The sequence below is a fragment of the Oncorhynchus masou genome, chromosome 28, assembly GCF_036934945.1.
Source record: "Oncorhynchus masou masou isolate Uvic2021 chromosome 28, UVic_Omas_1.1, whole genome shotgun sequence".
NCBI classification, from domain to species: domain Eukaryota; kingdom Metazoa; phylum Chordata; class Actinopteri; order Salmoniformes; family Salmonidae; genus Oncorhynchus; species Oncorhynchus masou.
The window spans coordinates 19,999,154-20,024,781 of record NC_088239.1 but is presented as its reverse complement, the minus strand read 5'-3'; the positions used below and the strand labels follow the sequence as shown (position 1 = coordinate 20,024,781).

The 25,628-nt window shown below is 42.1% G+C and overlaps 1 protein-coding gene across 2 annotated transcripts in view; it reads left to right on the top strand.

The window, feature by feature from the left end:
- Nucleotides 1–15,256, top strand: part of gnal (guanine nucleotide binding protein (G protein), alpha activating activity polypeptide, olfactory type) — a 72,407-nt gene extending 57,151 nt beyond the window's left edge. For both annotated transcript variants that reach the window (XM_064941509.1, XM_064941510.1), the window contains exons 6-12: nucleotides 1,075–1,129; nucleotides 1,373–1,446; nucleotides 9,260–9,318; nucleotides 11,565–11,685; nucleotides 12,197–12,327; nucleotides 12,846–12,913; nucleotides 13,037–15,256. In XM_064941509.1, the coding sequence (XP_064797581.1) occupies nucleotides 1,075–1,129; nucleotides 1,373–1,446; nucleotides 9,260–9,318; nucleotides 11,565–11,685; nucleotides 12,197–12,327; nucleotides 12,846–12,913; nucleotides 13,037–13,183 (655 nt within the window). In that variant the 3' untranslated portion in view covers nucleotides 13,184–15,256. The remainder of the gene's footprint in view (nucleotides 1–1,074; nucleotides 1,130–1,372; nucleotides 1,447–9,259; nucleotides 9,319–11,564; nucleotides 11,686–12,196; nucleotides 12,328–12,845; nucleotides 12,914–13,036) is intronic.
- Nucleotides 15,257–25,628: the final 10,372 nt, after the last annotated feature.

The window sequence follows — 25,628 nt, the reverse complement described above, 5'->3', positions numbered from 1 at the left end:
CTGCCTTGTACCAAATGATGCCGACGGGTGCTAGTTTGAATAATTCCAATATAAACCAAAAGGTAAAGGTTATTACCTTTTTTTATATCATACGCTGTACATTCTGAACCTCAGTAACTAACTGGTTCTTTCTTTACAGTAAAATAAAGGTTTTAGTGGATCCAACTGTCTGTGAACAGTGACTGGTTAAATAACTTTATAATATACCCGATTGGCTCTTTTCTAGGTACTTAGAGATGAGGACTGAGTCAGTTGGACTTCCCTATGGCTCATAGTGTGATCATTGTCATCACACAAATACCTACATATCAGTCAGTTCCTAGAACTGAATTCTGAGGTAAAAACACAACGTCAAATAAACCTGTACAGAACTGCTCTGTGTTGTGGCTGCTTCCTAGAATACAGTAGAACAGAGTAGAACGGAATAGAACAGAACAGAATAGGGATTTGTAGTGTGGTATCTGCTGGTTTAGACTGGTGACAGTGCTGGTGATATCACCATGCTGTTCAATGGTTACAGGCAGCCCTGTGTGTGTGTCTTCCCCCCCCCCCCCATCTCTTCTACCGCGGGGACACACACTCACACACACCCAGGGAACATACAGCTCATGCACAGTGCACACCAGAGCGAGAGGCTCTCGTCTAGCTCTGGCAGGAACTAATTGCGGTCTTATGTAATGGGACAGGAAAAGGGGGACATAAATGGGCGGGGGATGTACTCTGATGCCCTCTGCTGGGGAAGGATGGTGCAGTGCTGGGATCACCCCTACAGTAGTATTCTAGTCTGTTGTCATAGGGATTTAGCTATGTACTGAGGTGAAACATTCAAAAGGCTATAGATAGAAATGCAGTGGATAGATTGGGCTCCATTCTATATCTTACAATATAGTTCTGCTCTGTGTGATGAGATATATTCCGGATATGATTGTTCTACGCTAGTGCCTGCATTAGTTCCTTTTCTTAGTTTAAATGTGTAGAGTCAGATCTTTAAGCTATATCTACTGTAATGACAGTGATATTTACTGTTCTTAAGATCCAGGCCAGTGTCATATAATGATGTTTTGTGTTTTGCAGCTTCTTGGACAGAATTGAGTCGGTGAGGTCGAATGACTACACACCAACAGATCAGGTAAGATGACTTTTCAACGCTCTAGAGCATGGCTAAAAATGTAGTGATAAAATGACATGCCAAATGTTACCAACCATAGCTGTAACTGTATTGCTTTATCAATAAGCATTGTGTAGGAAAACATCATACACTTTTAGTCTCTCCGTCTCTCGCTCTCTCTTTCATTCTCTCTCGCTCTCTCTTTTCTACTCAATCCTTTAGTGCATATCTTCATCTCTGTGCTCCTCTTGTTTTAAACCCTAGGACTTGCTTCGCTGCCGAGTTTTGACTTCAGGGATTTTCGAAACAAGATTTCAAGTCGACAAAGTGAACTTTCAGTAAGTGTCCCCTTCATTGTGATGTTATGGTGCCCATTGTGGTCTGTTTTATTAACTGTATAAACAGTGTACTGTAAATGGCCATTGTGGTTTCATATTATATTGGAAATGTCCCCACCTTTTGGTCACTTAGGGTTGTTTTTCATTTCAGTTTGTTACGAACCGGCTCGTATTCCATAACAAAGAGAGAGACAACGCAGAGATAAAGAAGTAACAAAAATATATTTTAAAAAGTAAACTATATACAAATAACATTTTTTTGTGTGTGTGTGTAGTGTAAGTGAGTGGATGACTGCATAGATGGTGATAATAAGGGGTGTTGAGAGGTACCAAAATAAATGAACACAAAGAAGCTCCAAAATGCCAAAAACAACAGCGCGTCTGCGTGGAGAGAGTCTCCTCAATGGGGGGAAAGGTGTATTTATCCCCGGGACAGACCCTAGCCCAGGTGAACGCTACCCCACTGCCCACCTCAGCCTCCACAGACCTCAGCAACCTTTGCACACAGGAAGCAACCTTTTTAAAAGGAAAGAAACAAATGAAGACAGCAGGGAACAGAAGACGGGCACAACAGGACAACACAAAATAAAGTGTCCGGTCACGTGGACGACACGCATACACACTCTGGGACAACGCGTATGAGAACGCATGTTCACCCATCAATAGGAACAGGGCGCACGAGAGCGTGTCGGCAACGACATGTGCCGCACATCCAGATAGAATGCCTGTAAAAACAAACACCATCTCCATTATCCTCAGGTTAGCACACATCATAGACCTCAAGAAGGTCTACACCCAACCCGACCTACACCTCGAAGTGTCGTAGCGCCCATATGAACACATATGAGTGTTTTTCCAACACGGAGAAGTTGAACTGATAAAAAATAAACTTCTTGGAAACTTAACTAACAGGCCTCTCAACACGGACACATCTGCTTGCACCTGCCCCCATGTGACTTGCATCCACCTGTAAGGTAAATGACAAATCTAAACGAGGAGCAGCCAGCACCGGAGTTGAGGTAAGTAAACTCTTTGCATCTTCAAAAGCCTGTTGACAGAGAGGAGACCTGACGTAAACCGCCATAGCTTTCAGAAAATCTTTCAGGGGAGCGACTACGGTAGAGAAGTAATCTATGGTAATAACCTCCCATTCCCAGGAAACTCATCCGTTCCTTTTCAGTGGTTGGTGGTGGAAAAGTATCAGTAGCTACCACCAAACAGGACACACTTCACCCTGCCCAACCACCTTACCAAGGTACAAACTCGCATTTTGCCAGATTTGAGGGAATCCGCAGCCAGGCGGTCGAACAAGGCTTGAATACAGGCCAGATGCTCCTCCCAAATATCTGCAGAAACCACTACATCGTCCAGATGAACAGCGCACCCGACTAGACCGAAGACAACCCTATTCATAAGGCGCTGAAGAGTGGCAGGTGCGTTACGCAGGCCGAAGCTCATAACCGTGTACAGACCTGAAGGTGTAACAAAGGCAGAGCTTTCCCATGCCCTATGCGTCAGTGGCACCAGCGAATAGCCCTTTTTAATAGGTCAAACTTGCTCACAAACCTCACTGCTCCGACCTGATCAACGCAGTCCTCCATCCGAGGAAGAGGAAATTAATCTGGCTTAGTGACACTGTTTACCTTATGGTAGTCCGTACAAAATCTGTTTGTCCCATCCGGTTTACTGACCAAGATACAGGGAGAAAGCCCAGCTGGTGAAAGAAGGCTCTGCAATTTCATTCTCCAGCATGTACCCGATCTCAGCATCCAGATAACGCTGTTTCTCTGAAGAAACTATAGAACCGCTGACGGATGGGGTCAGCATCCCCAACATCAATATCGTGTTCTATTACGTTTGTACATGTTGGTGTATCAGAAAACAAAACTGGAAAACTCAGACTGACCAACTCGTCTCTCCTATCAGCAGGTAGATGAGCAAGAAGGCTTTCCAAAACATCCAGTGACTCTGTATTTTTCTGTATCTACCCTGCAGTACACAATAGTCAGGACCAAGGACATCCTCCTCACCACTCACGGACATAGCATGACAGAAAGGACCCAGCAATGTAACAGTACTGGCCGAAACAACAGGTTTACCGTCCTCTGCAAACTCCCACTCTTCGTCCCCAGAGGAACGTGTGTAGTAGGGTTTTAGCAGATTGACATGACACAGATGGTGCTTTTTTTTCCCTCCGTTCCCGGAGTGGCAACTAGATAGTTTTGCTCAGTGCACTGGCGCACAACCGTATATGGACCTTAAACTTGGCTTGAAAAGGAGAACCAACAATTGGCAGCAGAGCAAGAACCTGGTCACTTTAGTCCAGGTGACGAGGCTCAGCCCGCCGATCAAATATTCCTTTCATCCTCCCCTGTGAAGATGATAGCTTCTCTTTTGGCCATCTCACCAGCGGCATACAGGCGGTGCCGGAAATCACACTCATAGGATAACAGGACTGAGGTGGCTTAGGAGACTTCCATTCATCCTGGAGCACTGCTAGAAGCCCACGTACACTATGTCCGAACACTAGGTCCTTTGGACTGAAACCTGTGCACTCCTCTGAAACCTCCCTGGTGGCTAACGGTAACCATGGCAACCCCTCCTCCCAATCCTTATCCATCTCCGTACAATAAGCTCTCAACAAAGACGTGTTTAATGGTAACGTTCCAGCGCTCTTTGACTCTGCGCGGGACAGGCACTATACAAATTGTTTTAATATGGAGCTGTTGGAGAACCTGACCAAACAAATTAGAACCTTGGTCACTCTGAATAAACTTATGGATTCCAAACAGCGAGAAACTGAGTCAAAGCTTTTAGCACGGACTTAGTTGTGATAGACTGGATAGGCAACAGGAAACCTAGTGGTCTGACACACATCACAGTGAACAGGTAACTACTACCTTCGAGCGAGGCAGAGGGCCAACACAGTCAACAATCCAGATACTCAAAAGGCTGGCTGACTACGGGAATAGGAAACAGCAGTACCGGCTAAATAGCTTGAGTAGGTTTACCCGTTAATTGACAGGTTTTGATGAACGCAGAAACATCCCTCTTTAACCTAGACCAAAAGAAATTTCTCGATATGCGATTGTAGGTTTTCCTCACACCCAGATGACCAGCAACATCCTCGTGGAAAGTTTTCAGCACCAACTCACACAATTTAACTGTTACAACAACCTGACTAGCCTCCCCCACAAAACTACTATGAGGTACCCACTTTCTCATCAGGACATCATCCTGGAGAAAATAGCCATGGGCGACATCTCCAAACTGTTCCACAAGCACAATTTGGTCACGCAACTCTTCTAATGTGGGGTCAGACCGTTGCTCCTTGATTAGATGACCATTTTGTCTAATATATGCACACTAAATAGGAAAGCAGTTTCTGCTCTAGAACACCACGACACAGGCACTCAACATACTGCCAAGTGGTTTACTTACTGTAGTGGTTAACTTTACCCACAGGAGCTCTGTTTCCATCATCACTCCATGTAGAAAACTAGTCTAATCAACTGTATTGCAAGGTCTTTATTGAGAAATCCCTATACTATAAGTCACCTACAGTGCATTTGGAGAGTATTCAGACCCCTTGACCTTTTCCACCTTTTGTTACGTTACAGCCTTATTCTAAAATGGATTAAATTAAATGTTTTCCACATCAATCTACACACAATACCCCATAATGGCAAAGCGAAAACAAGTCTCTCTCGAAAAAAATCAAATGTATTAAAAACAGAAACCTTATTTACATAAATAGTCAGACCCTTTGCTATGAGACTCGAAATTGAGCTCAGGTGCATCCTGTTTCCACTTATTGTCCTTGAGGTGTTTCTACAACTTGATTGGAGTCCACCTGTGGTAAATTCAATTGATTGGACATTATTGGGAATGGTGCACACGTCTATGTAAAGTCCCACAGTTGACAGTGCAGTTCAGAGCAAAAACCAACCCATGAGGTCGAAGGAATTCTCCGTAGAGCTCCGAGACAGAATTGTGTTGAGGCACAGATCTGGGGAAGGGTACCAAAACATTTCTGCAGCATTGAAGGTCCCCAAGAACAGATGCCTCCATCATTCTTAAATGGAAGACGTTTGGAACCACCAAGACTCTTCCTAGAGCTGGCCACCCGGCCAAACTAAGAAATCGAGGGAGAAGGGCCTTGGTCAGGGAGGTGACCAAGAACCCAGTGGTCACTGACAGAGTTCTTCTGTGGAGATGGGAGAACCTTCCAGAAGGACAACCATCTCTGCAGCACTGCACAAAACCAGCCTTTATGGTAGAGTGGCCAGACGGTAGCCACTCCTCAGTAAAAGGCGCATGACAGCCCACTTGGAGTTTGCCAAAAGGCATCTAAAGACTCTCAGACCATGAGAAACAAGATTGTCTGGTCTGATGAAACCAAGATTGAACTCTTTAGCCTGAATGCCAAGTGTCACGTCTGGAGGAAACCTGGCACCATCCCTACGGTGAAGCATGGTGGTGTCGGCATAATGCTGTGGGAATGTTTTTCAGCGGCAGGGACTGGGAGACTAATCAGGATCGGGGTAAAGATGAACGGTGTAAAGTACAGAGAGATCATGATTTTTTTTTAACTGCTCCAGAGTGCTCAGGAGCTCAGACAGGGGCAAAGGTTCACCTTCCAACAGGGCGACGACCCTAAGCACACAGCCAAGGCTTTGTGACAAGTCTCTGAATGTCCTTGAGTGGTCCAGCCAGAGCCCGGACCTGAACCCGATCAAACATCTCTGGAGAGACTTGAAAATAGCTGTGCAGTGACTCTCACCGTTCTACCTGACCGAGCGCGAGAGGAACTGCAGAGTAGAATGGGAGACACTCACCAAATACAGGTGTGTCAAGCTTGTATCATCATACCCATGAAGGCTCATTGCTGTAAATGAGCTAAAATGTCAACAAAAAAATTGTTTTGTCTTTATGGGGTATTATGTGTAGATTGAGAAATGTTTTTAAATCAATTTTAGAATAAGGCTGTAGCGTAACAAAAGTTGGAAAATGTCAAGGGATCTGAATACTTTCTGAAGGCACTATATTCAAGTCAAATTGTATTGGTCACATACACATTATGTGTTAGCAGATGTTAATGCGAGTGTAGCGAAATGCTTGTGCTTCTATTTCCGACAATGCAGTAATATCTAACAAATTCACAACAACTACCTTATATACACACACATGTAAAGGGATGAATAAGAATATGTACAGTTGAAGTCTGAAGTTTACTTACACCTTAGCCAAATACATTTAAACTCAGTTTTTCACAATTCCTGACATTTAATCCTAATAAGTAATAATTCCCTGTCTTAGGTCAGTCAGGATCACCACTTTTTATTTTAAGAATGTGAAATGTCAGAATAATAGAGAGAGAATGATTTCTTTCAGCTTTTATTTCTTTCATCACATTCCCAGTGGGTCAGAAGTTTACATACACTCAATTAGTATTTGGTAGCATTGCCTTTTTAAAATTGTTTAACTTGGGTCAAACATTTCGGGTAGCCTTCCACAAGCTTCCCACAATAAGTTGGGTGAATTTTAGCCCATTCCTTCTGACAGAGCTGGTGTAACTGAGTCAGGTCTGTAGGCCTCCTTGCTCGCACACGCTTTTTCAGTTCTGCCCACACATTTTCTATAGGATTGGGATCAAGGCTTTGTGATGGCCACTCCAATACTTTTGTTGATTTTGTTGTCCTTAAGCCATTTTGCCACAACTTTAGAAGTATGCTTGGGGCGATTGTCCATTTGGAAGACCTATTTGCGACCAAGCTTTAACTTCCTGACTGATGTCTTGATGTTACTTCAATATATCCACATATTTTTTCCTTCCTCATGACGCCATCTATTGTTGTGTGCACCAGTCTCTCCTGCAGCAAAGCACCCCCACAACATGATGCTGCCATCCGTGTGCTTCACGGTTGTGATGGCGTTATTTGGCTTGCAAGCATCCCCCTTTTTCCTCCAAACGTAACGACGGTCATTATGGCCAAACAGTTCTATTTTTGTTTCATCAGACCAGAGGACATTTCTCCAAAAAGTACGAACTTTGTCCCCATGTGCAGTTGCAAACCGTAGTCTGGCTTTTTTATGGCGGGTTTTGGAGCAGTGGCTTCTTCCTTGCTGAGCGGCCTTTCAGGTCGATATAGGACTTGTTTTATTGTGGATATAGATACTTTTGTACCGGTTTCCTCCAGCATCTTCACAAGGTCCTTTGCTGTTGTTCTGGGATTGATTTGCAGTTTTCATACCAAAGTACGTTCATCTCTAGGAGACAGAATGAGTCTCCTTCCTGAGCGGTATGACGTCTGCGTGGTCCCATGGTGTTTATACTTGCGTACTATTGTTTGTACAGATGAACATGGTACCTTCAGACGTTTGGAAATTGCTCAAAGGATGAACCAGACTTGTGGAGGTCTACAATTTATTTTTCTGAGGTCTTGGCCGGTTTCTTTAGATTTTCCCATGATGTCAAGCAAAGAGGCACTGAGTTTAAAGGTAGGCCTTGAAATACATCCACAGGTACACCTCCAATTGACTAAAATTATGTCAATTAGCCTATCAGAAGCTTCTAAAGCCATGACATCATTTTCTGGACTTTTCCAAGCTGTTTATAGGCACAGTCAACTTAGTGTATGTAAACTTCTGACCCACTGGAATTGTGATACAGAGAATAATAAGTGAAATAATTAGTCTGTAAACAATTGTTGGAGAAATGACTTGTGTCATGCACAAAGTAGATGTCCTAACTGCCTTGCCAAAACTATAGTTTGTTGACAAGAAATGTGTGGAGTGGTTGAAAAACAAGTTTTAATGACTCCAACCTAAGTGTATGTAAACTTCCGACTTCAACTGTACATATAAATATATTGCTCTGCGGCATAGGCAAGATGCAGTAGATGGTAAAGAATACAGTTTTAGTTATGAGATGAGTAATGTAGTATATGTACACGTTAATAAAGTGGCGTTATTTAAAGTGAATAAGTGATACCTTTTATTAAGTCCTTTTATTAAAGTGGCCAGAGATTTGTCTGTATGTGGGCAGCAGCCACTCTGATAGTGGTGGCTGTATAACAGTCTGATAGCCTTGAGATAGAAGCTGTTTTTCAGTCTCTCGGTCCCAGCTTTGATGCACCTGTACTGACCTCGCCTTCTGAATTATAGCGGGGTGAACAGGCAGTGTCTCGGGTGGTTATTGTCCTTGATAATCTTTTTGGCCTCCCTGTGACATCGGGTGCTGTAGGTGTCATGGAGGGCAGGTAGTTTGTCCCCGGTGATGTGTTGTGCAGACTACACTACACTCTGGAGAGCCTTGCGGTTAAGGGCGGTGCAGTTGCCGTACCAGGGGGCAACACAGCCCGAGAGGATGCTCTCGATTGTGCATCTGTAAAGTTTGTGTGATTTAGGTGACAAGCCAAATTTCTTCAGCCTCCTGAGGTTGAAGATGCGCTATTGCGCCTTCTTCACCACGCTGTCCATTTCAATTTGTCCATGATGTGTACCTCAATTACCTTGACTATCCTGTACCCCGCACATTGACTCGGTACAGGTACCCCTTGTATATAGTCTTGTTATTTTGTTAAAATGTTTATTTTGTAAATATTTTCTTCAAACTGCATTGTTGGTTAAGGGCTTGTATAAGTAAGCATTTCACGATATAGTCTACTGTGCATGTAGTCTATAGTCTTCAGCGCATGTGACAAATAAGATATGTTTTGAGATCAAGACGTGTTTGAGTTAAATAGGCACCTTCACACATTGGATCATACAGAAGTCTGTTAAAACGTTTTTTTTTTCTCTTCCCTCCCAGTATGTTTGATGTAGGTGGCCAGAGAGACGAGAGGAGAAAATGGATTCAGTGCTTCAATGGTAAGTTTGGATTATGTGGACAATTTTGCTGCCCACAATGTTGTTTTGCAAGTGTCCTGTTGGTGGTTCAGTGAACCATGCTTGCTTAATGAGTAACCTTACCTGAAACCGGAAGAGCTGCGTTAACTCCTGACCGTCTTGTGGTGGAACAGGGACTGTGTCACAGTAGCTGTATACCATCTGGATCCACTTCCACTAAAAAAATCTATTTTGCTATTTGTTTAATTAGTCAATTAAAAAATATATATAATTTTACACTTATGTACTAGTTCCAAATAAGACGGTCAACAGTTACAGAAATACAATTAATATTTTTCATCCAACCCAAAGACAAAAACTTAACAATCCAACATTAACAACAGATAAACGGAATAGAAAAAAAGTCCTCACATTATCATGCGGATTACGCTTGAACTATAGCCAATATTCATATACATTTCTTTAGAATATACAGATATACAGTTCCAATGCTTCTACAATATCACTGGTTTATAGGTGGCAGGTAGCCTAGTGGTTAGAGCGTTGGACTAGTAACCCGAAAGGTTGCCAGATCGAATCCCCAAGCTGACAAGGTAAACATCTGTTGTTCTGCCCTTGAACAAGGCAGTTAACCCACTGTTCCTAGGCCGTCATTGAAAGTAAGACTTTGTTCTAAACTGACATGCCTAGTTAAACAAAGGTAAAATAAAATTGTAGAAAATAAACAGATCCCAAATAACATTAAACTCTGGGGCTATCAAGGCACAAGGCGAGACCCAGATGCAGACACAGGAGGCAGATGGTTGGAGTCTTACAATGTTTATTAATCCAAAAGGGGTCGGCAAGAGAATGGTCATGTACAGGAAAAAGGTCAAAACCAGTTCAGAGTCCAATATGTACCGAAGGGCAGGCAGATTCAAGGTCAGGGCAGGCAGGATGATCAGGCAGGCGGGAAAGTAGTCCAGTCAGGCAGGGGTCAAAACCGTGAAAACTAGCAAAAGAGAATGGAAAAGGAGTATGGGGAAAAACACGCTGGTTGACTTGACTAAACATACAAGATGAACTGGCACAGAGAGACAGGAAACACAGGGATAAATACACTGGGGAAAATAAGCGACACCTGGAGGGGGTGGAGACAATCACAGGGACAGGTGAAACAGTGACCGGGGATTTTTTTCTTTGTTTTTTTTTACTATATAAGTGAATTTTTCAAGAGCTCAGCTTGACGTTAATTATTTTAACCAATGACCAAGTGAGAGGAAACTGACATACTTCCAAAGGAGAGAAATTGAACGCCTAGCTTGTAATAGACAGAGGTCAACTATTTTCTTCTCTCTCTCCTATGTAAAGAGATATTCTCTGGGTAAAGATTTAGGTTGCAAAGTTTAGGGATTAATGGTATTGGGGTAGAAGTAATCTCAGAGATATCGCGCAGCACTGAGCTCCAAAATGTTTATGTCGGCACACTCCCATAGGCAATGATACAAGGTGCCTAAATTTGTGTTACAATTAACACACAGGTCTGGGATATTGGGGTGTGTGAACGGGTTGGTTAACAGGGGTGATAGTGTATGTTTAGTAACCACAAGGACCGCATAAATACTTTGTAGTGAGGAAAATATGTAAAGATCTGTTGAAACAAACATAAATCTATCCTAACAGGAAAACACTGAACCCCATTCCCTTGTCTCCCTAACCGAGACACCCAGCGCTTCCTCTCCCACCTCCCTCTAATCGTAGAGTGTAGTCTGGTGGACGACTGAGCCGTTACAGTGAGCAGTCTAACTAATGTGACGCTTAACAAAACAGTGTCTCCTGCCTTCTCGGCCATTACTCCACATGAACAAAACAAAAGGCATATATAGCAACTTGTTACGTAAAATACTACTTGGTCTTCGTTTGAAAAGTAGCAAAGAATATCTCCACTTAACACCGTAACGTTAGTTAGTGAAGCCTGAGATTAACGTTAATGTTACAGCTTTGGACAATCCAAAATAGCTGTAAATGATCCGCAACACAGGGTCTGTAGCTAGTTGCTACCAAGTAACAACAAATACAGAAGGTGTCATAGTATGACATTTTTGGACTGTATCAACAGTGGACTAATGAAACAAATGACTAAAGATAGTCTTTTAGTGGAATTTTCCTTTAACATTACATGGTTTACGATGTCACTGCGTCTGATCCTCATAATGTGCACGATTATGCACCAATATGCACCATTTCATGCTTAATAAACCCATTTAATGTGCTCTTATTTCATTTAGACGTGACGGCGATCATCTTTGTGGCGGCAAGCAGCAGTTATAACATGGTCATAAGGGAAGACAACAGCACCAACAGACTCCGGGAATCCCTGGATCTCTTCAAGAGCATCTGGAATAACAGGTTGGTCATGGTCACCTAATCAAGCTCTCTGCTCTCTCCCGACTCAATTATGCCCTACTTAAAATTTCACACCAGATTTAGTAATAGGCGAATGTAACGTCTGCATTCCATTTTGTTGTGATTTCAATATACTTGCAATACAGTTGCAAACTGAATTAATTTTAAAGCAGCTTTGTTTATTTTCTGTAGCAAATTCTTGGTGAAAATGTGTTTTAAAGTACATTGCAACACTACATGTATAATAATGACTTCTGGAGTATATATTATTGTAAGAGGATGTACTTTTAGAGATTGACAGTAATAATGGTAAGACTGAAGCATGCTTCCCATTTTAGTTTTAATCAGTCAACGTGGTGATATCAGTGTGAATCGGTCAAACGGAAGCAACACATGAGTTGGATGGAGATATTTTACTTTTAAACCCATCCATTCACATTCCAATAACTGTGACACAGTGTCATTGTTTAAATGCCTGTCCAGTCACGTCATTCTTTACAATCTTTCTTTTCAGATTTTTACGGACCATTTCAGTCATCCTGTTCTTGAACAAGCAGGACATGCTGGCTGACAAGATCTTAGCAGGGAAATCCAAACTTGAAGACTACTTCCCTGAGTACGCTCGCTATACTGTGCCGGCCGAAGGTGGGTGCTGAGAAGTGCGGAAAACACTCTTTAAATAAAACTTGATCATAATAATTAAGAAGATCTACTACTAGACCCACACATTACGCTCTTCCAGCAACGAAGCGTGCACCAAATCGTTGTTGTTGCTTCACAGTGAAGGACCTCCAAACCGATCCACAAGATGTATACAAAGGTTAACCCATTTTGGCGACTCACACTTTTGAAATTTGTGACTCAAATGGAGTCATTTGCGCAGGCCCTGGAATAAACCTTTATTTAGCCCTCATATGACCCTCTAACTTATAGATATCCCAGGTACTCAATTGCAGGATGTAATAGCATAAACATGCCTTTCTTCCCCATCGTCAAATGAAATCACAGAATAGTTTGGAGCACGGAGAGCACCAGTTAGAGATGTTCCATAAAAATTTGATTGCAGATACTGTCATCAGGCACTGCACTACATCCAGTCCTAATGATATGGTATCCTTGTACTGATGAACCTGGATTTCTTCTGTTTGTCTCTTTCTGAACAGCCGTTCCAGACCCCGGAGAGGACCCTAAAGTGACCCGGGCCAAGTTTTTCATTCGAGATGAGTTCCTTGTACGTACAGCTTTCATTCTATGTACTGACTGTAGATGCTTGTATTGTAGTGTTAACCATTTCAGGTTTGGGGTCATTTTCTGTTCCAACTCAGGAAGTTAACAGAAATGTGTCTCCCCACAGAGGATCAGCACGGCGAGCGGTGACGGAAAGCACTACTGCTACCCCCACTTCACCTGCGCCGTGGACACGGAGAACATCCGCCGTGTCTTCAACGACTGCCGAGACATCATCCAGAGGATGCACCTGCGCCAGTACGAACTCTTGTGATTGGTCGTAGCCCACCATCCAGTCGGCTCTGGGCCAATCCCGGTGCAGTTTGTTTCCACTCCCAAAACACAAGTTCCTTTCACCACAGGGACCAGGAGAACTACTGAAGCATCACAATGCTGTCATTTTGTTTGCCATTTTTGGTTTTATTTTGTTCTTTAATTTTGGCCCATTTGTTTTTACTGTTATTTTGTAGGTATAAGCGGGGATGGGAAAGGATGTGTGTGTGCCTCAGTCTTTTATTTCAAATGCCTTTATTCTGCTCATTCCACTAAGCCTTTTTAGACATCTTGTTTTGTGGTTTTTGATTTGAACTAGTCTTCTGTAGTTTCTGTTGTGGTTGGACCTGGACCAGCTGATGTTGTCAGAGGGTGTGTGCGTGTGTGTGTACGTTTTGTGCGTGAGAGAGTTGAGGTATCTAATGAGGTAACTCCTGTGTGTGTTGGTTCCAGAGTTGGAATCAACCTTCCGACACTCCTTTGCATGGATTACTCCGCTTTGCTCGCTCTCTCCCTCCCTCTCTCTATTCTGCTCTGAGTACTTGATGAAGGAGTGGGGCGGTGGGGCGGGCAGGAGATGTAATGCACTTTGCATCAGGTAACTTAACGCCGTCAAGGAAGTATACACATGATGTAGCACCGAGATATTTATTACTCTGTCACTTTTTATTTGGGTTTGTTTGTTTTTATTGCAACATGGAAGGAGAGGCTTTCAGACTGCTTTTGTGTGGATGCTGAGAGCCGTAGAATTAGCATAGAGGGGGTGGGGCTTGTGGGAGGACCAGGAGGATGCTGGGAATTTGAGTCCAATGCACCTCCTGTCGTAGGGCAGCAGCATTCTGCCACGTGTCTAGATGGAAAGAGAAATACCACACTCACTTTGATTTGCCCACAGACAGTCCTTTTTGACTTAGATCCTCTTGGGCAATAGTTCTATATATATATAAATATATATAATATATTTTTGTTTTTGTTATCTTGCACACTGTGCAAGGTTGATTATCTTGTACAGACTGCAAAATGTAATGTTATTTTGTACAACTTTATTGAGAGAAAACTTCTTGTAGAATATCTTTGTGCCTTGATAATGGCTGTACCTGTAAATTGAGCTCTGATGTATGTTTTTGACTGCGCTGTACAGCTTGATGTCAAACTCTATCTGACAGTAGAGACTGCAGGCAGGGAGTTTCGCTCTCGCTCTCTCTCTCTCTCTCTCTCTCTCTCTCTCTCTCTCTCTCGGTTAGTTTTTCTGGTTTATAAAAAAATAAAATGTTCTTTAGTAGAAAACAGCGGAAAAATTTGTGCGGTGTAAAAAAAACAAACACTCAAATCCTGTATACATTATGCAAATTAACCACTTACCTACCGCAGTGACCGCAGGTCGCAGCCAGAGACATGCCTTCATCCTCTTTCGTTTCGACGGTGAAAATGTATATTTTTATTTCTGATTCTCAGCTTTAATACATTGGAAGATCCATTGACGTGTCCAAATCGCAACCTGGCGTTGTTTTACTACAGTAGGAAGCATCTTTTTAGATATGAAGTGTGTATGAGATGTATACATGCGCGTACCAGTAAATGTGTGTGTATGTGTGCTTCAAAGCATGCATGTACTGTAAAACATATATACACACATGTACTCATGCATTGTATATCTACATTGTACATGTGCATTTTGTATTAATATATATGTACATATACATTTATAAAGATATACATATATTCTATAAATCTATATGTACAATTATACATAGTAATGTGTGTACCTATGCGTATACATATTTATGAATGTCTAGAACGTATGTATGCATACAGATGTATAGGCATCAACTTATATAGAATGAGACGAGATGATAAAGTAGTGATCCTTCGGTCATAGAGATCCCTTCACAATGGCACAGGCATTGTGAGCGTGTGGGCACAGTTAGACAGGATATTCTTAACACTGAACAGAAGCTTTCAATGTGCAAGTCTATTCTGAGCGCGAGGAGGTAGATGTGATAATGTTTGTGTTTTCAGGCCTTTAAGGAATACAAAAAGTATTTTTATTTTAATAAAGAGGCACATCAGAAGACCTTTGTTTTTTGGTTTTGGTTTGTCTAAACTGAATTTTTGGGAAAATGATACTTATGTACACTTTGTATATGCATAAATTACAGTTGCAAGAAACCCAGTTCTGCCGTCTTCCCTCGACTGTTTTCGTCCGGGTCACATTTAAAGGTCAATGATGGCCGTGCCATAGCTTACTCACCGGGATAAAAAAATAAAACATTCAGTTGCCAATAATTTATAAAGAGAATAAACGGATAACATATCATTGCACGCTATTAAAATGCACCAACAAAGAGTGACCAAGGCCTTTAAAAGGTGCTGTTGGTTTGGATGTCAGGAGTGTCAACCCTATTACTGTCTCTTTGGTCTCAGGGATGAACATGGTCAGGGTGAGGTCAAAGGTGGCCGGTCACACAGATGAGACGTCCCCTACTGTTACTTTGATTTCAATCACACTTTTGGTGTATTTGCTAACCTGAAACCTTTTTTTATGTGGCCTGCCAAGGAAATCATTATTTGATCTAGGGGAAACACTCACTATAACAGTCACAGGCCCTTGTGCTTGCCCATGAGGCTGGTGGCTAGGAGCATGAAGCTCTTTGAGAAGTGGAGGTGGGCCATGAGCATGAGGGAGACAACCATGCCTGTGGCGCAGTAGATGGCCACCACGCTGCTCTCCTCTAGCAGGAAAGAAGGTGCCCTGCAGAGAGAGGGAGTGGGAGGTTGTGTCCCGATTCTCTACCCTTCTAACACTATTTAAATTCATGAAGTAAACTTAAATTGAAATGGAATTGACCCCAACCCTGACAGTTACTAGGATGAAGCTGGGGTTGTTGCAGTTTCTCCAGCTGAAGGAAGGAACGCTGATCTCTGGGTGCTTGTCATGAACCACCTTACTGGCACTGTGGGTGTGGCCACTCAGGATAAGGGGGAGCTGAAACTAGCAAAGTAACTGTAGAGTGAAACCAAAAGAATCCATCATATTTCTCCAATCACAAGCTTGTAAGTGACAACCTATTATTGTTTTCAGTCAGAAAGATACCCTTCAGAATGATTCTTAAGGATTTATCTCAGTCTGAAGTGGCTTCCTCTGTTGGGACCTTTCCTTCATCTGCACTGATCTGGAAAAAAATGAATTATGAAAGCAAGCAGATGCCACTTCAGACAATAGAGATGAATCGCATGTGTGAGTGATAGTTCTGTGTATTTAAACTCACCCTTTGAGAAGCTTCCTGGTATAGCATGTCATAATGCTCATGGAACACCTGGTGGCGCTCTTCAGGAGAGGCGACATCCTTCCCAGTGCACTCTGCATCGTTCAGGTGGTACACAGGGTAGTGCTACCCACAGAAAAGGTCAACAAACAGTAGATAGATGTTTATTGTCACATACACCAGATAGATGCAGTGGAACGTGTTGTTCAAAGAGTCGGCCATAGTAGTCAAATCAAACCTTATTTGTCACATGCTCCGAATACAACAAGTGTAGACCTTACTGTGAAATGCTTACTTACAAGCCTTTAACCAAAGGTGCAGTTCAAGAAGAGTTAAGAAAATATGGGGCACCGGTACCGAGTCAGTGTGCGGGGGCACAGGTTAGAGGTAATTTGTACATGTAGGTAGGGGTAAAGTGACTATGCATAGATAATAAACAGTGAGTAGCAGCAGTGTTCAAAACAAATGGGGGAGGGCAATGTAAGAGTCCGGTGGCCATTTGATGAATTGTTCAGCAGTCTTATGGCTTGGAGGTAGAAGCTGTTAAGGAGACTTTTTGGTCCAAGACTTGGTGCTCTGGTACCGCTTGCCGTGCGGTAGCAGAGAAAACAGTCTATGAGTTGGGTGACTAGTCTCTGACAATTTTATGGGCTTTCTTCTGACACCGCCTATTACATAGGTCTAGGATTGCAGGAAGCTTGGCCCCAGTGATATACTGGGCCATACGCACTACCCTCTGTAGCGCCTTACGGTCAGATGCAGAGCAGTTGCCATACCAGGTGGTGATGCAACTGGTCAGGATGCTCTCGATTGTGCAGCTGTAGAACCTTTTGAGGATCTGGGGAACCATGCCAAATCTTTTCAGTATTCTGAGGGGAAAATGTTTTGTTGTGCCCTCTTCACGACTGTTTGATGTGTTTGGACCAAGTACGCACCCTTGGAGAAAATTAGGATTAAATTCCTTGCTCAAGGGCACATCGACAGATTTTCACCTAGTTGGCTCATGTATTCGAACCAGCAACCTTTTAGTCAATGGCCCAATGCTCTAACCTCTAGGCTACCAGCCACACTTAAAACATTACATGAGTGAACTATGCTAATGATACAGATGTGGTCAAATACACTGTGGCCACTGTATTATGTACACCCATTTAGTACTGGCTTGGACCCCCCTTGCCTCCAGAACAGACTGATTTCTTCGGGGCATGGATTCTACAAGGTGTCGGAAACATTCCACAGGGATGTTGGTCCATATTGACTCAATGGCATCACACAGTTGCTGCAGATTGGACGGCGGTACATTCATGCTGCAAACAGCCCATTCCTTCTCATCCCAAATATACTCTTGGGTTTGGTCAGCAACAATGTTCAGATACCCTGTGGCGTTGAATCGTTGCTCGATTGATATCAAGGGACCTAAAGTGTGCCAGGAAAACACCATTATGCCACCAGCCTATACCGTTGACTCCTGACTCTGCCATCAGAATATGCAATAGAAACTGGGATTCGTCGGACCAGGCAATGTTTTTCCAATCCTCAATTGTCCAGTGTTGGTGATCGCGTACCCACTGGAGCCCAGTGAAGGTTGCTGAGGGGAGGACAGCTCATAATATTGACTGAAGTGGAGCAAATGGAATGGCATCAAACACATAGAAACCATGTTTGATGCATTTGATACCATTCCACCTATTCCGCTACAGCCATTACCACGAGCCCGTCCTCCCCAATTAAGGTCCCACCATCCTCCTGTGCTGGAGCAGCTACTTTTTGCTTGTAGCTGATAGGAATGTAACCCGGTGTGGTCCTCTGCTGCAATAGCCCATCCATGACAAGGATCGACGAGTTGTGCGTTCCAATAGGCACACTACTGTAGTACTGTGCCGTAATTTGTCTGTTTGAGGCCCGCCAGTTATCTTGCACGATTCTTGCCATTCTCGTTCGACCTCTCTCATCAAAAAACTATTTTCGCCAACAGGACTGCCGCCACCCAGATTTTTTATTTTTGTAGCTTCATTCTCGAAAAAGCCTAGACACTGTTGTGTGTAAAAAGCCCAGGAGGGATTCTGGATCCGGCACGTCTGGCACCGGCGATCATACCATGCTCAAAGTCACTTAGGTCACTTGTTTTGCCCATTCTAATGTACAATAGAACAATAACTCAATGCCTCTGCCTGTCTGCTTGCTTTACAGTGCATTCAGAAAGTATTCAGACCCCTTCACTTTTTCTGCATTTTGTTACGATACAGCTTTATTAAAAAATGTATTAAATCGTTTTTTTCCCCTCATCAATCTACACACAATACCCAATAATGACAAAGCAAAAGCAGGTTTTTAGACATTTTTGCAAATGTATTAAAAATAAAAAAACTGATATCAAGTTTAGACCCTTTACTCAGTACTTTGTTGAAGCACATTTGGCAGTGATTACAGCCTTAGGTCTTCTTGGGTATAATACATTGCTCACGTTATTTTCTGCAGATCCTCTCATGCACTGTCAGGTTGGATGGGGAGCGTCGCTACACAGCTATTTTCAGGCCTCTCCAGAGATGTTCGATCGGGTTCTGGCTGGGCCACTCAAGGACATTCAGAAGACACTCCTACATTGTCTTGGCTGTGTGCTTAGAGTTGTTGTCCTGTTGGAAGGTGAAACTTCACCCAAGTCTGAGGTCCTCTGTAGTTTGCTCCGTTAATCTTTCACTCGTTTCTGACTAGTTTCCCTGTCCCTGCTGCTGGAAAAACATCCCCACAGCATGATACTGCCATCACCATGCTGTGGGGATGTGATCGCCAAATGATAGTCCTACTAAGTGCAAACCAGATGGGATGGTGTATTGCTGCAGAATGCTTAATTGAAATGCATTCCAGGTGACTACCTCATGAAGCTGGTTGAGAGAATGCCAAGAGTGTGCAAAGCTGTCATCAAGGCAAAGGGTGGCTACTTTGAAGAATCTCAAATGTAAAAAAAATGTTTTATTTTTTAACACTTTTTTTGGTTACTACATGATTACATATGTGTTATTTCATCGTTTTGATGTCTTCACTATTATTATACAATGTAGAAAATAGTTTTAAAAAAAAGAAAAATCCTGGAAGTAGTAGGTGTGTCCAAACCTTTTACTGGTACTGTATATGTTTTTAATTGACCACATAAAATGACCATTGTAATTGTATACACATCAATATCAGACCCACCCAATGATCTGTTGCTGATGAATGCAGGAGCAGATTTCAGAAGCAGGACAAGACACCCTATTTTTGATTGATGACTGACATAAAGGCATGTACAGTTGAAGTCGGAAGTTTACATACACCTTAGCCAAATACATTTAAACTCAGTTTTTCACAATTCCTGACATTTAATCCTAGTAAAAATTCCCTGTCTTAGGTCAGTCAGGATCACCACTTAATTTTAAGAATGTGAAATGTCAGATTAATAGTAGAGAGAATGATTTATTTCAACTTTCATTTCTTTCATCACAGTCCCAGTGGGTCAGAAGTTTACATACACTCAATTAGTATTTGGTAGCATTGCCATTTAAATTGTTTATCTTGGGTCAAACATTTTGGGTAGCCTTCCATAAGCTTTCCACAGTAAGTTGGATGAATTTTGGCCCATTCCTCCTGACAGAGCTGGTGTAACTGAGTCAGGTTTGTAGAACTCCTTGCTCGCTCACGCTTTTTCAGTTCTGCCCACAAATTTTCTATGGGATTGAGGTCAGAGCATTGTGATGGCCACTCCAATACCTTGACTTTGTTGTCCTTAAGCCATTTTGCCACAACTTTGGAAGTATGCTTGGGGTCATTGCCCATTTGGAAGACCCATTTGCGACCAAGCTTTAACTTCCTGACTGATGTCTTGAGATGCTGCTTCAATATATCCACATAATTGTCCTCCCTCATGATGCCATCTATTTTGTTACATGTACCAGTCCCTTCTGCATCAAAACACCCCCACAACATAACGCTGCCACCCCCGTGCTTCATGGTTGGGATGGTGTTCTTTGGATTGCAGGCCTCCTCCTTTTTCCTCCAAACATAACAATGGTCATTATTGCCAAACAGTTCTATTTTTGTTTCATCAGACCAGATGATTTCATCAGACCAGACCAGCTGATTTCTTTGTATTTTCCCATGTCAAACAAAGAGGCACTGAGTTTGAAGGTAGGCCTTGAAATACATCCACAGGTACACCTCCAATTGACTCAAATTATGTCAATTAGCCTATCAGAAGCTTCTAAAGCCATGACATCATTTTCTGGAATTTTCCAAGCTGTTTAATGGCACAGTCAACTTAGTGTATGTAAACTTCTAACCCACTGGAATTGTGATACAGTGAATTATACGTGAAATAATTTGTCTGTAAACAATTGTTGGAAAAATTACTTGTGTCATGCACAAAGTAGATGTCCTAACCGACTTGCCAAAACTAAAGATTGTTAACAAGAAATTTGTGGAGTGGTTGAAAAACATGTTTTAATGACTCCAACCTAAGTGTATGTAAACTTCCGACTTCAACTGTATGTATTAGGCCAATGTGGCTTATATGATTAATAAGGTCATAATCCTTCTTGACAATGTCATAAAGTGTATTTTCTTAGTCCAAGTAAAGTGACACAGGATGGTCATAATGCTTTGTGACATAAAGTGTATTTTCTACATGTTATTTCAAATATGATTAAAACATGACTGTAAAGAATTCATTACAACAACAAAGGAAACTTCATGGCAGAAAAAAATATAATTTTAATACATGTGGGTTTTGACACTTATGTAGGTGTCATAAAATAATGCAATATTTGTCACAACTGGCAGAAATGTGGGTCATGACTGTGTTATGATCATATTATTATTTAAATATTTTATCTTTATTTAACCAGGCAAGTCAGTTAAGAACAAATTCTTATTTTCAATGATGGCCTAGGAACAGTGGGTTAACTGCCTGTTCAGGGGCAGAACGACAGATTTGTACCTTGTCAGCTCAGGGATTTGAACTTGCAACCTTCCGGTTACTAGTCCAACGCTCTAACCACTAGGCTGATCTTTAGGCCATGACTGCCCAGTACTACCAAGAGACAACCACCGATTTAAAGTATTCTTGTCTATCATGCTGTATAATGCATGAATCAATGACCTGGTAGCATCCTGTCTCAATGAAGAAAACTATTGAGACTGACCACTATGACTTATTTTGTGAACCATGTGAACGTGAGACATTGGAGTCACAGCGGGGCATCTGGTTGCCCTAGCTGGTGAAGTGGATGTCATGGTGAATTCATAGAATCTGATATTAAGACAATTAATTATATTCCTGTCCTAAAAACACTAATAATGCCCACTATCCAACCCAAAGTGTTCAGTGCACACAGGATCAAAATTATGTTTCCCCACGATATGCAAATTCCAATAGTCAAGACTCAATCAGCTATGAACAAAATGTGTGCTTTATGCTTTTTATTTTCAAGGACTTGATTTGTGCAGTCTGTGTCTGTTCATTATTTCAGAGTTTTATTTTTCCTGTCACATGATCTGAGATGAACATTAGAGCTTTGACCAATGAAACGTTTGAAATGCACTTCCATTAAAACATTCAACAAATGACAGTCCTAAATTAATGTAAAACACACAAATAATATGAGGGTTATGTAAACTTTCTTCTTTATCACTTATCAGTATGATAACTAAGTAATAAACGCATAAACCATGAAATTGGAACAGGAGTGCACAGCCTACCTTGGCAGGTGGGTTACACGAGAGAAACAAAGCGCGAAGCTGGGGCGGTTGGGGAGTCCTTTGCCGCTGTTCCCATTCAACTCCGACCACGAACAATGCAAAATTGCAGGGTAATATATAAAATATTCACAGAAGATTAACACGCAAATGACAGATAAGAACAGAGTGAAAAGTACGCTCCATTTACATTTGCCACTCAGTCCGTGCATGTCTGAGAACGAAATGTGAATCTGTTCCACACCGGGACGAGGCGAACTAAACCCTGCTAAATCATGGAAAAACGTGCCTTAGATAACCGTATCCCTGGCAAAGAAATACGCATATTTGTCGGTGTTAATAGTTTTTTTGGTCCGTTTAGGATTGTCATGCGACAGCAATCTCCCAAATTCGACTCGCGTGCGATGTGCGCACCCTAGTCGCAACAACAATTGTTGTTGTTGCGTGCTTAATGTCGCTACAAAGTATTCAAAGCATGAGTGAGATAGACTGTTTAGCCTGGTCAACAACAAAGACTGTGTAGCCTGTGTGTGTGTGTGTGTGTGTGTGTGTGTGTGTGTGTGTGTGTGTGTGTGTGTGTGTGTGTGTGTGTGTGTGTGCGTGCGTGCGTGCGTGCGTGTGTGTGAGAGAGAGAGAGAGGGAGAGAGAGAGCTGTTTTGACTTCTAAAAAAGGCAGGACGAGCAACATTCCTCAGAGAGCGATCTGATTCCCAATGGTGCACGCCTGACTGGTACGTTACTTTGTTACGTGCATTTCCCTTGATTTGTGACAAGCTACATCGTTTTAATTTCAACATGATAAGATTTGTATTTTTCAACCATTCTATCATCTATCCTCCTGATGATATATATAGCTTACTGAAAGAGACCCAAAGTGACCTGAAGACCCAAAGTGACCTGAAGACCCAAAGTGACCTGAAGACCCAGAGTGACCTGAAGACCCAAAGTGACCTGAAGACCCAAAGTGACCTGAAGACCCAAAGTGACCTGAAGACCCAGAGTGACCTGAAGACCCAGAGTGACCTGAAGACCCAAAGTGACCTGAAGACCCAAAGTGACCTGAAGACCCAAAGTGACCTGAAGACCCAAAGTGACCTGTCTTGTTTCAGCCACCACTGGAGTCTTTCTATCTCTTATTTCACTGAAGTGCAAATGACATTGTATTTCAATGCATACTAGATAGTACACTAATCCTTGAAAGACAAAAACGACCTTATACACTTCGGACACACATAGTGACATGATTAGCAAGAATTCTCTTTAAGGTTTTGGAAATCCAAGATGTGAGATATTAATAGGCCTATTATTTTTATGTGATTTCATGTAATTTCATTTGGAAATTAAAAAGACTGTTTTATACTTAATTTTTCATATTTAACCATTATTTTACCAGGTAAGTTGACTGAGAACACCACATTCTCATTTACAACAACGACCTGGGGAATAGTTCATTTTATTTCCATCTCTTCATTCAAAAACTCAATCATGGACACTCTTACTGACAGTTGTGACTTCTTCGCATAATGTATTGTTGTCTCTACCTTCTTGCCTTTGTGCTGCTGTCTGTGTCCAACAATGTTTGTACCATGTTTTGTACTGCTACCATGTTGTTGTCATGTGGTGTTGCTTCCATGCTATGTCATGTGGTGTTGCTTCCATGTTATGTGTTGCTAACATGCTATGTTGTTGTCTTAGGTCTCTCTTTATGTAGCGTAGTGGTGTCTCTCTTGTCGTGATGTGTGTTTTGTTCTATACTTTTATTTTTAATCCCGGCAGAAGGCCTTTTGCCTTTTGGTAGGCCGTCCTTGGAAATAAGAATATGTTCTAAACGGACTTTCCTCGTTAAATAAAGGTTAAATTAAATAAAATAAACAGAGGAGAGGAGGGGGATGAATGAGACAATTGGAATCTGGGCATGATTAAGTGACCATGATGGTATGAGGACCAAATTGGAAATTTAGCCAGGACACTACGGTTAACACCACTACTCTTACGATAAGTGCCATGGGATCTTTAGTGACCACTGAGTAAGGACACTCGTTTAAGGTCCCATCTAAAAGAGGGCACTCTACAGGGCACACTGCACAGTTCATTTTTTTTAGACCAGAGTAAAGAGTGCCTCCTACTGGCCCTCCAACACCACTTCCAGCAGCATCTGGCCTCCCATCCTGCAAGCCAGCAGTGGGATGAAGAGTGGTATGCTGTTTCATGAGTCCTATTATGTAATCTCCGACAGAAACCTATCTGTATTGTTTCAGATCCAGTCAAGCCAGTTAACCCACCATGTACTGGGTGCACAATGGGAGGATTAGTCTATTGAGGCACCCCACTATAGCCACTGCTTTCAAAATATCTTGTAGAATGCATTTCTGCATGTGTTTCCACCTAATTCTAACCCTTGGGGAATATCTATCATATATTTGCCTATATTACCCATAGATCTGTAAGTAAATTAATAAAATTGCTCTAAATCCATCTCTTTAATCGTCCTTTCTTAAATCTTCAACACTATCCAGCAATGCATTGGGACTATGGAGAGAATAGTTTACAAGCGTGCTCACCCTGACAAGATCCTTCTCTGGGAATTGCATTGGGATTATGGAGAGAATAGTTTACAAGCGTGCTCACCCTGACAAGATCCTTCTCTGGGAATTGCATTGGGATTATGGAGAGAATAGTTTACAAGCGTGCTCACCCTGACAAGATCCTTCTCTGGGAATTGCATTGGGATTATGGAGAGAATAGTTTACAAGCGTGCTCACCCTGACAAGATCCTTCTCAAGGAATTGTCAGACCCTATTTGAGTAGCATTTCATTCATCAGCAGTTTGGCTGATTTTCTTTTCTTCCTATTAGGAATATTATTTTTTTTTTAAATCGCTTTGATACTATTTTTACAAGTATGTTGCACATTTTCACAACTCTTAATTCTCTTTTGGGGGTGGCAGGTAGCCTAGTGGTTAGAGCATTGGGCCAGCAATCAAGAGGTTGTTGGATTGAATCCCCAAGCTGACACGGTAAAAACAAATCTGTCGTTCTGTTGTTCTGCCCCTGAACAAGGTAGTTAACTCACGGTAGGCCGTCATTGTAAATAAGAATTTGTTCTTAACTGACTTGCCTAGTTAAATAAAGGTTAAAGAAATTATATAAAACTGCAAACTGGTCACAATTGTAACGCAGCCAGTTTTTTATTCAAAACCTGTCATTGTGCATTCATTTGGATTGTCAACATATGTAACGGTTTTCTTTAGTTGAAGGAGAGGCGGACCAAAACGCAGCGTGGTGGTTATTCATGGTACTTTAATAAAGACACTATACATGAATAAACTAACAAAAACAATAAACGTGAGAAAACCTAAACAGCCTATCTGGTGAAAACAGAGACAGGAACAATCACCCACCAACACACAGTGAAACCCAGGCTACCTAAGTATGATTCTCAATCAGAGACAAC